The sequence below is a fragment of the Falco cherrug genome, chromosome 6 (genome assembly GCF_023634085.1).
Source record: "Falco cherrug isolate bFalChe1 chromosome 6, bFalChe1.pri, whole genome shotgun sequence".
Classification (NCBI taxonomy): domain Eukaryota; kingdom Metazoa; phylum Chordata; class Aves; order Falconiformes; family Falconidae; genus Falco; species Falco cherrug.
The window spans coordinates 54033948-54048093 of record NC_073702.1 but is presented as its reverse complement, the minus strand read 5'-3'; the positions used below and the strand labels follow the sequence as shown (position 1 = coordinate 54048093).

Sequence of the window (14146 nt, the reverse complement as noted above, 5' to 3'; positions counted from 1 at the left end):
CGTTTCCGAGCTGTCGGGCCGCCCGGGGCTCCCCCGCGCAGGCCGCGGCGGGGCGCGGCACCGGCCACGGGGTGTCGCCCTCGCTCCAGACGCAGAGCGGTCTCCCGGGCCGGCGGCGCGGCCGGCGTGGAGGGGAGGGCGGCCCGGCGGGAGCGGCTGGAGGCTGCGGGCGGCGGCCCTTGGGGATCCAGGGATCTGGTGGAATCACCGTCCCTGCAAGTGTTTGAAAAGCGCGTAGATGCGGCGCTTAGGGACAGGGTGTAGTGGTGGTCTGGGCGGTCCTGGGTTGATTGGTGGCCTTGGTGATCTTGAAGGTCTTTCCCAACCGAAACGACGCCACGTTCCGTGGTGTCCCACAGCCGAACGCGGGCGCTGCTGGTGGGGCGGCTCCAGGGCGGCCGGGGCCGGGGCCGGCGGGCCCGCACTGCCGGCCGTGCCCCGAGCGCCGCGCCGGGTCGGTGGCACCGGCACAGCGAGCGGAGAGGCCGGCTCCCCCGCCACCCCCGGCCCGGGGCGGAGGCCCTGCGGCAGCGCGGCCCAGGCCGCCCGGCTCGGCGCTCCGTGCTCCACCGCCCTGTGCCACGCACGGGGGGCTCCGCTCCGCCAGCTCCCCGCACCCCTCTTTTCTTCTACTCCCAACAGATGGTGCAGGAGGCAACTCCTGAGTGAACGGGAGAGCCCTGCTCTCTCCAGGGCTTGCAAACATCCCAAGCTGGGAAACACTTAGCACAGCTGCGGGTGACCAAGCAGAAAGGTGCAGTGGTTACACAGCCTTGCTGTAGTGCCCGTCACTGTACGGAACAGCCACAAACTGCAGAATTTCAGTCTCCCAAAGAAGAGAACTGTCATTTAGTCGTACCTGACACTAAAGCAATCTGCTGGCCTTTTGCCTCTGATTCCAAATGTAAATGTAGTACATACCTGTATTAACTGTTTAAAAGTTTTCTTTTTCAAATAGCAAACTTTGGGTTTTTAAACTCTCAGGTTTTGGCAAGTAGTTTTGGAAGTGTTTTTGCAGAAACTTTCCATAGACAGTTCCAGCCAGCATGGAAAATTTTGTCCCGATCTTTGTTTCTCGGTCTTGATAGCAGAAACTATAAATGTGGGGAGTGTCAGAAACCATCTTTGCTATAATCAATCTTACTAGCTCTACTGGCATAACCATAGCCACATGGTGTTGCATGAACATCTGTAGAGCTGGTACTGGAGTTAAATAGGGAAGTAATGTTGTGGAATATTTCATTTCACTTCTTAGAAGAGTACAGATGGGCCAGAATTCATCTTGCCTACCTTTAGGTACCCCAGATAAGATGCCCAACTAGGACCAGCCCCCCAAAGCTCTTTTCTGAGCAGTGTCCTTCATTTTTTTCAGCTATCCATAGCAATTTTTCACTGCAGGTGCAAGGCTGTGCTAGAACCTTGGTTTTCTTCATTAATGCCTCCAGGCTCTTTATGAGAAGTGTGCAGAAGATGGGAATACACTGCTTCTTTAAAAGCTTTTGGGGGAGAAACAGGCATCTCCTGCTTAACTTGACCAGACTGCCTGCCAGAAGTAACCGCCTGCTGAGTATAGAGGGAGCACGAGTAACATACTGTCACTGAGAAGGTTCACTTATCTTTGTAAGGCTCATGAGACGGTACATGGCTTGTGGTACACAGAGATAAGTAATACAACAAAAACAACCACATGAAATGTCTGAATTTATGTGTTTAAATATTTCTGTATCACCAATACACTCCTTCCAAGAGGTGTATGAAAAGCCCAGGCACACTCACCATACAAAATACAATATAATTAGTGTTTTAAGGTTCATATGGTTGACCATTCTGCTAAGTAAAGGAACCCAAGCTGGTGGAAGTGTCACAGAAAATTTGGGTGATTGCTTCCATTTTACAAGTAGGTGAAATTAAACCACAGATTCAGCTCGTAGTCAAAATAACACACAGCATCTATGTCAGCTGGGATTTCAGGAGTCCTAGCCCTTTGCTTCTCACTCCAGAGACTTTTCTCTAAAGGGAATATAGACCTTTCTGTATAACAAACAAAACAACAAATAAACTCAAAATCCAGCTGACTGCCATAGACTCCCTCCCTTCAGGCATGACTGTAATACATCAGATTTAGGGACATTAAAAACATGGAAAAAAATTTCACCTTTTCTACACTAAAAAATTGAGGTGGCATGTGCTGAATATTCATTGCTCACAGTTGCAGACTTCTGCACAAAGCAGCAGCCATATAATGGGCCTACGCAGGGCAGAACAGTCAAAATTACAACCAGACATTGTTTTTTAAAAGTAACCCATTAAAAAATGCTCTGCATCTTGGAAAAGATGAAAGACACCCAAGGTACACCTCTGAGTCACCGAAGTTCCATACTTCTTCATATTAATGACTCCAGTGTTTTTTTACTTGAAAACAAGAGATACTATTTAACGATGTATTACCCTAGGGCTGCAGTTCTCTGCTTGCGTATCTGCACATAGCACCTTGCTAATGCCTGGGAAATGTGAGACAAAGATAATGCATAAAGCAGAACTTTGTTGCTTAGCAAGTGCAGTTTCATTTTCTATAGGAGCAAATTAGCACTATATATTTAAACATCTCTAGCCTACGCGTCATTAAAAGGTGTTGTGGGCACTTTACAGGACTGGAAGACTTTGGAAGGCCTGTCAGGACACTATTCAAAGAGTTACTGAATGCATGAATTTGGGATTGTTGGGAGTTTGAAGGGGAGGTGGCTGCACCTCTTCCACATACTAACATGATCTGAAAGAAGTGTTTTATTGGTTGCTATAAATTAGCATTTTCAGCTCTGAGTGCGGTCTCCCAGACATAAGTTTATAGCTGAAGCCATACAGGTTTTTTTGTTCCTACATCTAACGGATAATAAAAGATGGAAAGTTACTGCGTGCTTTTATTTTGGAAATATAATGAACAGAAATATCATCCCTATGAGAGCTTTCTTACACTGCTGTTATCACAGTGGCCTGAGCAACAGTTGACTCTGTCCAGGTTTTTCTCAGCAGCTGCTCATTCTGATTCTCTGAATTGCTACCACCACCGACTGCAATAACCAGTGGGTAATGGGAGCTGTAAATAAGGTGCAGACACCCAGTCCCTCATAGAACGAAGCCACCCATCCCTATGCAAAAGAAATTGAATGGGATCACCCGAGAAGTGGTTATCTTAACACTTAATTCTTTGTTGAAAGTCCCTCTTGTAGGCCACCCAGCAGTACTCAGTAATAAAAACCTGTATTTGACCCTCAGTTTTAGATGAATAGCCAGTTGTACATCACCCGGGTGAGCATATTATCAGTTGTTGAAGTCTACCCTCCCCATACAGATTTAAACACACTGGTAAACTCTGGGTGCATTACACTCCCCACATCCTAGCAGCAATGTTCGATGCTCCAGGATGGACTCCCAGGTAGGGAGTTTCCATCAGCCTTACAAAAACCTGCTGTTAGCATACGCCCGCAGCATAGTGCTAAGTCTTTGTTACACAACTCACCTAAGGACTTAATTCTTTATTGTGTAGTTATGCTTTGTCCACACCAGAGAGCAGCATCTTCACTTTCCTAGAGAAAAGTAATTTTGAGGAAGTGTGAACATTTGTATCTCCTAAGAGCACCCACATTGATACACACCCACTTGAACACCCACAGTTGGAAGACCAAGTATTTTGCCAAGGTGTATCCATGACAGGACATGTATGGGCGCAGTCTGATGGAATAAAAATCACACCCCCAAGCAAAATTACACGGGTATCTTAGCTGATGACAGCTCAGCCTTATTCTTAATTTTTATATAAAAAGCTCGCTAAATTTTTTCAGAGAAAACCTTTGTTTTAAAATAAAAAATGACAAAGTTTATGGAAGTATTTTTCAGGATTTTACTGCAAACCAATGGGTTTGGTCACAAAAAATATGATACATATAACCATGTTAATTATATTACATTACAATGATGGTATACATTACAAGTAAGTCTGTAAGTTTAAATATACATCTAGAGTTACAACTGATGTACAGATCTTTTTTTACAATACATACAATCAGGAAATGAAAAAAACCCAAACCCCAAAACCATAAATAATGCCCATTTTACAGATGACACCTTTAAAACTAAAAAAGACTGGAAAAAAAAAAAAAAAGAAAAAGAAAACAACAGCTTTGACTGACTGCAGCTGGGGCATTTTGGTCCATAAAACCCCTTTCTAAAAATAGAAATCTTTTTTCATAGCAGCAATGCTTTCTTCAAGCATTTGGATACAAGTAATTGAGAGCCCATTTCAATAATTTTAGTTGACTGTATAGATTTACAAAAGAAATTTCAAAATTACATTTAATTTATCTTCCAAATATGGAAGAAACAAACAATGCCCCACATTGTGGTATCCTGCAAGTGTCACACTGATGCTTTAAACTAAGTCCATCTGTAGTACGCAGACCACACACATACCATTTGTTCACATAGTAAACCCACATAAATGAACTGAGAAACACACTCTGCAACAGGGAAAGCTTTGGAGCTCACAAGATCTCATCAGAAAAAGGCACATTTCATAAAATCCTTTTCACATTCAGACAGATCTTCAGGCAAGGCTTTTCGGCGCATGACTTCAAAACAGCTTGTTCTTACTCCTACGATCTGCTGTAGCAGTCTATGGCAGCAGTCACTCTTGTTTTTCTTTCCCAAGGAGACAGCACCACTTTGGGGGAAGAACGAATGGAAATGAAAAGCCTGTAAAGCTCATTTAGAGAGTGATGTGCTCTTCAAAAAAAGCTTCCAGCAAACAGTATAGTTGAAATTAAGGCTGCAAAGCTGCCATGGTGGAAATGTGCAAATTCTCTTTCAAGATGACAGGTCAACTGGCAGTTCCACCAGAAGGCCAAACAAAAATAAAAATAATAGTTGTTATTATTATTTAAAAAAATAAAGAAAAAATGTTCACAAGAAAGAGTCCATGGGTGGGGCATACGAGAAGCCCAAAAAAGCCTCAGCGGCTTCTTTGACGCTGGCAGTGATGAGGATGCTGTCTGGGGACTGGCCAATGGAGTTGGGGACTGGCTCATCTGTAAACTCCGGATCAAAGTGTCGCAGGTCACTGGGGCCACTCTGTGGAAAGGGCAGAAAAGGAAAGACACAACATTTAGACCCAAATGTTTTGTGGGTGCACAGTTCAATTCAAAGTGGGGACAAGTACTCCTATGTAGAGACTCACAGCATTATGACCTCAGGCCCACTGTTTAACAGCTATTGCCAGTTGTAGTTTGACCTTTTTTTTTTCTCCATCTTGCTGGATATTGTCTCACTAAACCAAAGATTCAATTTAATACACTATCCTCCAACTAAGCTCATGCAACATAAGCCAAACGCAAACATGCCACTCTTCCATGTGGCAGTTTGCAGGGGAGGACTTTGATTTCTGGCGTAGTTATTAAACTCAGTTTATAAAAAGTTCAGAAAAGTGAAAGAACAACCTGCACAACCAGATCCCTCTCTTTAGATGTTAGTATCTGACACACCAAATGTAACTCTGCCCTGAGGAAGCTACTTGCATTTCACACCTTACTTCCCGTTAAGTACAACAGGGATGCCGGGGATTACTTTAAAATAGCCATGCAAATGAAGCATGTAAGAGGCCGAAAAAAAAAAAAAAAAAAAAAAAGAGCTAAATTTAGATTTTCCATCAGCGAAAAGTCAGCTACTGCTTATTTCTAACCTTGCCTGGAGAGCCACAGGGGAAGGAAAAGCCATGTTCCCCAAATACAGCCATCCGGCCAGTTCTGCCCACCTCCTGGGCACCCCACAGGGACAAGGGGGAAAAAAGACACTCTCCATACGTTCTATAATTAGAAGTGATACGTACCACATTTGGGTTAAAAGGGGGTGTAATCTTCTTATTAATGAGATCATCCCAGTTAATTGGGGAGAAGAAGATGTGATTCTTTATCTCCATCTGTTAACAGAGAAAAACAGATTAATTCAGACCCAAGCTAGTGTAAGCAGTATGGCCTAGTCATCCTCCCATGCTGCCTACAGGCACTGGCTGGTTTGCACTTACAAAGTCCTCCTTGGCGCCAAGCCTCTTTGTCCTGTCTTTCTGCAAGAGGCCTTCCAGGAGATGTCTAGCTGAGTTGGTAATATTTGGCTTCAGCTGCAATGGTTTGTTCAAGATGTTGTCGTACATTTCTGCCGTGTTCCTGCTGTAGAAGGGTGGCTGCGGGAACGGGAGAGACCCAGGTTAATGACACTGACAGGCAAGGCAAGGGGTTTCTTGCAGGGAAAGGACAAGGAATCTAGTTTTATCATTCATGAAGGATTCACTGCTTACCAAGCCATAAAGCATCTCATACAGGACTGCTCCCAGGCACCACCAGTCCACGGTTCGGTCATAGGGCTGCTTATGAAGAACTTCAGGAGCGAGATACTGTGTAAGAGAAGGAAGAGAGCCACGTTAGCCAAAGGCATCTTTATAGTTAGGAAAGTCTCCCCATTCTCGAATGAAAGAAGCTAACTGAATCCCAGCAATATCTGAGCTACCAGAAAGCTACAAGCTCTTTATAAACAGGGAGATGTCTCAAGAGCTGTTCTCTCCTGATCCACAAGCTCTCTGTGTCCTGCATATCCTCACTGGGAGCCTGGTATTCCTAGACCCGTAATACCCCCTGGTCGTCTAACCAGCCATAAATAAACACGGGAGATGTCAGTTTTCACTGATGAAGACAGCATTTGCTGCCGCTCTGCGAGTGGCGGGCTGAGAACAGGCCATACCTCTGGCGTGCCGCAGAAGGTGGAGGTTGTGCCGTTGTGCTCTATGTTTTCTTTGCAGAGTCCAAAGTCAGTCAAGACAATGTGCCCCTGCGAATCCAGCAGGATATTCTCTGGCTTCAAGTCACTGTAGGAAGAGATCAAAGACGAGTGTTCATTAGGGGACCTACAGTGAGAATCTTAGGTGCAACTGTTTACAGAACTTCACTAAGTCACAAAATAACATTAAAAGCAATTTTGAGCTCAAACTGAGATCCACTTTTCATGCTGATTCAACAAAGCACATTTTTTTCAGTCTGACAAACCAAACAAGGTCACTTACCGATAAACAATGTTCAGGGAGTGCAGGTAGCCCAGTGCACTGGCAATTTCAGCAGCGTAAAAACGGGCTCTCGGCTCCAGGAAGCAACGCTCCCTCTGGAGATGGTAGAACAACTACAGGAGACAGAAAGAACAAAGTTGCATAAATGGTGCCAAAGCCTGTTAACAATGCACTTAATTAGATTCAACATATATAGGGAGGGAGAACAATAGCAGGAAATGGCCTAACGATCCTTTGGTAGTTCAAAACTTGGCAGGCTGGAAACACTCAATCCAGTAACTTTTCCCTTATGACTTCTCCCCTTGCAACTTTTTTTTTTTTATTTAAAAGGAAGGGTGAAAAAGTCTACCCTACCACCGTGCACGATAGGAAATACTACTTGATTTTCTTAGAGCTTACCTCTCCACCATTGATGTAGTCCAGGACAAAATACAATTTGTCTGCAGTTTGGAAGGAAAAGTGAAGCCCGACCAGGAACGGGTGTTTCACATTTTTCAGCAGGACATTGCGCTCTGACATAATGTGCTTCTCCTGAGAACATAAGAAATCATCAATGTTTAGTACACTCGTTTAGTAATAGCAGTGAAAATATATTTGATTGACATCGCAATGGCATCATGAAGAAGCAGCTTATTACCTCCTTCTTCTTCAGGATGGCTTTTTTCTGCAGGACTTTAACAGCATAGAACTGCTCTTCTGCCTTATGCCGTGCAAGCAGAACCTGAAAGGATAAAATCCCAGAACTGAGCAATACTGAAACAGAGAACAACCCATAAACACAACTGGAAACGAGCCTTTATGTTAACTGTAGAGCACTGCTACATCCCTCTGGTTCAATGTACAATCCCTTTGCTGGAAATGCCTAATGCTATTACCACCCTGGCAGATTTAATCTAGCTCAAAGTTTTTACTCTAGTTCCCTTCCAAAAACAAAGCACGCATTCTTCTCAGCAGCAGTGCCCCACGCTCCCTGGCTCTTTTACAACTCGAACGCAGCACCCTGCTCCCTCTCCCACAGCTACGCAGGTAGCCAGGCACTGGGCAGCAGGACACGCGGTTTAAGTGACCACCATTTACCAAAGCCAGTACAAACCTGACCCTTGGGCATTACATACAAGAGCTGAAGAGTATATAAATTACAACCAGAAAAGAAATTAAATTTACCTTCCCAAAACTGCCTTTCCCAATCACTTTTAAGAAATGAAAGTCTGATGGTTTGGCATGTGGGTTGGATGATGGACCAAGATTGATCTGCTGTGAAGGGCTCGGCTAGAAAAACAGACAGAAGCCACATTTATTAAAACAGTTTTGTTAGTAAAGAGTCTCAACAGTATCTCTTTTAAAAATGTAAATAATGACTTTGAAAATGAAGATGACTCTTTTACCACTAAGAATTTAATATTGACCTCTACCAAATATCTTAAACTACTAGGAACTGCCTCTAAGATGACTATTATAGCCCTGGCTTACTTAAAAGTTCTTGTTGAGGTCCTAGCCACATTCCATACTTCAGTAACAACTAATAAAGCTTTTTCTAAAATTTCTTCTCTATGTCGGGAAAAAGTTTCAGTTTATTACTCTTTTTGCCAGTTACATCAGTGTGCTATGAGCTGAACTAAACAAAGTACCACTCGTTATGCTCATTTTGCTACACTTCTATTACCGGCCGATTTGCTGTTCTAAAAATGCTTCACTGGGTGAAAGCTACTTACCGGAGGGGAAGGATTAGCATTCATAAGTTCAGGCTCCGGAGGCTGGGAGATTTTCAAGATAGACTGAACTTCAGGGCTGCAAGGATAAGAGCGTGCATGATTAGATGAGTTACCAGAAGCGTCAGGCAAATCTTTCCACCAGAGGGCAAGCATGTATCGCGAAAGAGGAGTTTTGGTTTGGGCTATTACAGAAGGCAACTGAAACAACCTCTTTGATGAAAGGAATAAAATTAATCTAGAAAAAGTAAATTCCACCATACAAATAAATGTATTTATACTCTAAGTACAGTTCAAAATAGGGACGGGTCACTAGAAATCCCATCTGACGTATTTCTCCCAAACCCAGCTCAAGATTGTTGCCAAATGAGTAATACCTCAAGATCAATTAACTCTTCCATAACAGTCATGCCAGAGGCATTACAGTAAACATTTTTCTAACTAGATCTCACAACTGACAGTCATATTTGTGACCGAAATCCGGCCAGAATTGCCGATACTTACTGCTTGCATGCATACGAGTTGGTGGCTATCTTCTGAATGAAGTCGTTCAGTCCCATTCTTCTCTGCTTCATGAAAGCTATAAAGTAAAAGGACAGGGAAAGGAAAAAATAAAATTGTTAAGCTATCCTGCCAGAAAAATCACAGCCCCGCGAGCATCCTCAGAGAAGCCCCCGGCCGCTCACCGATGAGGATGGCCACCATTCCCCTCATCTTCGAGTAAGTCAAGGTAGGACCAGATGCCTCAGCCGCTTTCACGGTCATTTTGGAGCAAGAGATGGCGGGATAAACACCGACAGCACGCTAACACCGGCTCCCAGCACCGCACTGCCTTGGCTAGGCACCCGACGGCCCTTAAGTGGCGACGGTGATGGGCGGGACCGGGGCGGGGCGGCGACGCTCGTCTGTGTGTCCGCCCGCCCACCCCCCGGACGTCCTCGCAGGCGGCCGCCGTCGCCGTCCTTGCCACCGCCCTACATGGGCCGCAGCCCCCGGGAGAGCCCCCCACAGCATCCCTATCGTGCAGAGCATCCACGAGCAAACGCTGGACCCCCCCTTTTTTTTTTTTTTTTTTTTTTTGAACAGCAAACTCCAGCAGCCTCGTCTCTCTCTGCCCCCACCCCACCTTCTTTTCCCGGCCCTTCTTTTTTGCGGTTCTATGAAGCTGAAATCTGGCTCTGTCCTGGCAGAGCACCTCTGCCTGCCTACAGCCTGGGCACCCACCGCCCCGCAGCCCGCTCCTGCTCCCAGGCGAGCGGCGATAAGGGCGGCTGACATTTCCTTGAAGGAGCTGCAGTGACTCAGGAGAATAAGATTTCCTGCCCAGTTTTCAATAAAACAAACAAATGTCCCTTCTGTGCACTGCCCTGATTCCGGCTCGGACATTACTGAAAGGGGAGGGGGAAAAAAAAGTCCTTTTTAATGCCAAAAAGGGAAACAAGGGGAAAAAATCCCAGGTCCCTGAACCTGGAGGAGACCGCTAAGATCTGCTTCTAGAAAAGGTGGGGAGATGACCAAGAACTGCACAAGTGCAGTAAGGGAGGGGAAACCAAGCAATCAAAAAGAAAACCCCAGTCCCGCTCCGCTGTTTTGCCCCCGCTGTACGCGGTCATTTGGGAACACCGTGTACCCGGGACTTCGCCGCTCAGGCGCTTCCGTGCGGGCGCACCGGGTCACGCCAGGAGCGCTGGTGCATGCACGAAGCACAAAGTGAAACGATGCTGCCGTGGGCCCCCGCCCGTGGGGCGCAGGCGGGCACGGCGAAGGGCACCGCGGCCTCCCCCCGACACTGCCCCTGAGGCGCAGCCCCCGCGGTGCCGGGCTCCTGCGCTACGGGCGGGTGGAACTTTCCACCCGACGGGGCGTTATTCATGCGCGTATTTCGCCTCGCTGTCTGAGCGAAGGGCGATGGGCTGCTCCAGCTGCAACATGCCCCCGTCCTCCTCCTGCCCGGACCCCTTCCCCCCCCCCTTTATTTTTATCCCTGCACCGGCTGTTGCTGCCTCCCTCCGCAACCACAGCCGGCCGCTGGGCGGCATCCCCTGGCAGCTGCCCGCACCGTCTGCTCCTGGGGGGGAGGTGATGGCAAGTCCCTCAGCACAGCAGCCGTCACAGGCTGCAGCGCACCCTGAGTAGCAAGGCGGATGACCTGGAGTAGAGAGATAACCCCCGCGAGGTGGGCGCAAGTCTTAAAACGCACTGCAAAGGCTTTGCAGCAAAAGAACCAAGAGGGATGCCTGCCGGCTCCGCTCGTCCTTACACCGAGCCGCCGGCGGCCGTGCCGGAGCGGAGGGGGGCCCTGCCCGGCCCCGCCGCCACAGTGCGGGGCAGTGGAAGGCAGCCGGCGCCAGGGAAGGAAGGGGCGACGGGAGAAGAAAGGAAAAGCTGGCTGCGGCTGGCTGGGCCCTAGCTTCTCCCACTTGTTGCTTTCCTCACTCTGTTGCAGAAACTGCCGCTCCCATTAATGGAAGCGGAGACATCCCCCCGAAAAAAAACCCAACAAAAAATCCTAACAGAAGTACCCGCAACAAAACCCTGGGGGGGGGGGGGGGGGGGGGGAAGGAAGACCCCCCCCCCCACAAAAACTTGACAGTTTGGAATAGCAGCAGCCAGTTTCTTCTGCCCCTTCTGGACTGCTTTCAGAGTGCTGCTGTTAAAAACTACTCGAGACCCGCAGTTTTGAGGGTCACCGCAGTTCTCGTCTCCGGCTCGCTTCTCCCCCCTGGCATCTCCCTGCGGGCTCTACGACGTGGCGCCCCGCAGCCGGGCGCCGGCGCTGCCTGCCCGGCACACTCCCGCCAGCTGTGCGCAGCGGGGACCGTCTGCCAGTCGCCGGGCCGGCTCCGGCACTGCCTCCCCTGCTCTTCTGCACAACCTGCCGGGAGCTGGAACCCACCCCTCTCCTCCCCGCTCCACCGCGGGCCCCCACGCTGCCCGCCAAGTGCCCACGGCGCAGCCCGAGCGCTGCCCGCCGCTGCCCCGGCTCCAGCCGGTTTCACCGGGCCGCTCGCCCCTGCTTTGCATCGGTCTTTTCGCGAAGGGCAGCGTTGCTCTTGTCAAGTCACCTGGCCCCTTTCCGTGCCAAAGGCTGCCGCGGCTGTACCCCGCACGCACCCCCCTGCATCCTCCGGTGCCCGGCCGCTGGAGAGGTTACTTCCCCCGTGGAGCGCAGTTTCCCCGCCAGGCAGGGCAGGCTGTCCCGCAGAGCGGTGAACCCACCTTTCAGCGACGACTTCTCCTCTTTGCCCCTCATCTCGCTCCCCGCCGAGAGCCCGGGCGCGGCGCGGCAGCGCTGAGGCTGTGACTGGGCTCCCGGCCGCCGCCGTAATCCCAAATAACTCCCCTTCCTGGCCGGGCGGCCCGGAGGCAGGAGGGAGGCGGCGAGGGCGGCGAGGCCGGCCACCGTTCTCGCTGACCCGGTTATGGACGCAGTATCGCGGGCGGCTGACATGCAGGAGCGTTATAAAGTTCAGCACGGGCCGCCCCGCACACTCTGCCCCGTTGCAACATCGCCCTCAAAAATTACTGTAATCAGCGCGCACACGCACAGACGCAACCCGGGCGCACGGGCAGCGCCGGGGGGGGGAGGGTGCGCGCCGGTCCCAACTGACCCGCCGGCAGCGGCCAACCCTGCCCCACGCAAGGAGGGGCTGCCCACGCTCCCCCCCGCCACCCACGGGCGGGGGTCCCGCGCCCCGCTTCCCGAAAAGCCTCCGCGCCGGTTCGGGCAGAGGCGGGGCGGGGGGCTGCCGCAGCCCGCGGGGGGCGGAGGGCTGCGGCTGCCGGCCGAGCTTCCCCGCCGGCCGGATAGCGCCGGGGCGGGACCGGCGCCCCGCTCCGAGCTGGCACCCAGCGCCTTCCGCCGGCAGCGCCCCGGCGGCGCCCCCCCGCCCGCGCGGCTCCGCTCCCCCGCCGCCCGCCACGGCCCGGCCCGGCGCCGCGCACCCCGGCCGCGCCCCGCCGCGGGAAGCCGGTGTCCCCCCCAGTCCCTCCGTGCCCCCTCCGGCACCCACCTGCCGGCCCCCGCGGCCCCCTCCCCGTGCTGGCGGTGCCGCCGGGCGGGCGCTTCGCGGCGTGGACGCTTTTAACGTGGAAGGCAGGCATCGCTCCCAGCGGACGAGTTATAGTTACTTGTAATTCGTGCGGCGCTTGAGAGGCACGAACCGGGCCCTCGGGAGCCCGGGGTTCGGGTGCACAGCCTGAGTGCTAAGGCCACGTTGTTAAAATTGCTGCTACCGCAGGAGCAAGCACCTCAGCGGCTGAAACGGCCGAGAGCGCAGGCAAGTGGGCACCCAAAGATTCCCTTATTCAAAAGCCAGGTCTTATGGAAAAGCATCAGACGTTGTGAAAATCTCAATAAATTGCAAGGGTTTGCTCCAAGGATTTGTATGGTCAGTGAGTTAGGAGTGTACAGCTAAAAAGTAAATACAAGAGAAGAATCAAAAAAATTACAGTGATGTTTCACACTCGGTTTACTTTTATCAGGCAAAGATCTTGGTAAATTGTCCTGAACGTACAATTCTTTTTATTCTTATTTAGAAAATCTAATAATTTTTCAAAGCGAAATGAGTGAAAATAAAGTAGGTGGCGGACACTGAAAATAAAAAGGAAGGGAGACTCCACACCAGGAATATTAAAAGTTAGAGAACTCCTTGCACCAGGATGCGTGCATGGGAATGGCCTGACAAATCAACAGGGAAGAAAAGAAAAAAAAAAGACTACAAAGGTGATGTGTCTGACCTGGAAGATTCCTGGATCACACATTCCTGGGAGCCAGGGCTGTTAGGGATGCAAATGTTGCCCTCTCCCTTAGCAGCCCTCCTTACTTATCTTGCTGAGTCAAGACCTCAGGATGCAACAGGTTGAACTCTTCCTAGAATTACTTGGCTGACTCTGGAAGGAAGCTTCCCCAGATTTTGCAAGTATTTTCAGCATTATTTGGCTTTGGGTTAATTAGACAAAGATGGAATTCAAGCCTTGGACTGCAGGAATGACATAGCCCCCAAATACAAGAGGCAATGGCATTCCTAACAGCATCTGTCTTCTAAAGAAAAATCTCAAAAGGTTTTACTTTCCTCCTGTAAATCCCCAACAAGTTCTTGCCTCTGACCTTGTAATTAAGTTCTGTGTGCAACAGCCAAAACTTTCAGTCAAGACCTTCAAGCTGCCCTCACAAATGCTGTCTACCAGTAGTAGCAAATAGATAAGGAACTGAGTAACAGCTTTAATAACAACCCCAACAGAGATTTTAAATCAGGAGCTTTCGAATGCTATCAACAGGTCTGCTAGTTGTTGTTCTGACAGGAGTTTTATTGACTGAAGCCCATATTGATCT

At 49.5% G+C, this 14146-nt stretch overlaps 1 protein-coding gene across 2 annotated transcripts; it reads right to left on the bottom strand.

Annotated features, from left to right (window-relative positions):
* Positions 1-3884: 3884 nt before the first annotated feature.
* Positions 3885-12626, bottom strand: LOC102052186 (serine/threonine-protein kinase Sgk1). Of its 2 annotated transcripts, none has more exons than XM_014282878.3 (12): positions 12031-12626; positions 9316-9391; positions 8815-8890; positions 8267-8371; positions 7740-7823; positions 7502-7633; positions 7103-7215; positions 6784-6907; positions 6344-6439; positions 6074-6229; positions 5879-5968; positions 3885-5124 (listed from the first exon to the last, which is right to left on the bottom strand). In XM_014282878.3, exons 1-12 carry the CDS (start codon positions 12260-12262, stop codon positions 4957-4959), a joined length of 1452 nt encoding a protein of 483 aa, XP_014138353.2. In that variant the 5' UTR covers positions 12263-12626; the 3' UTR covers positions 3885-4956. The 2 variants fall into 2 exon arrangements, with proteins under 2 accessions (XP_014138353.2, XP_005432884.2); XM_005432827.4 differs by lacking the exon at positions 12031-12626 and adding an exon at positions 9498-9837.
* Positions 12627-14146: the final 1520 nt, after the last annotated feature.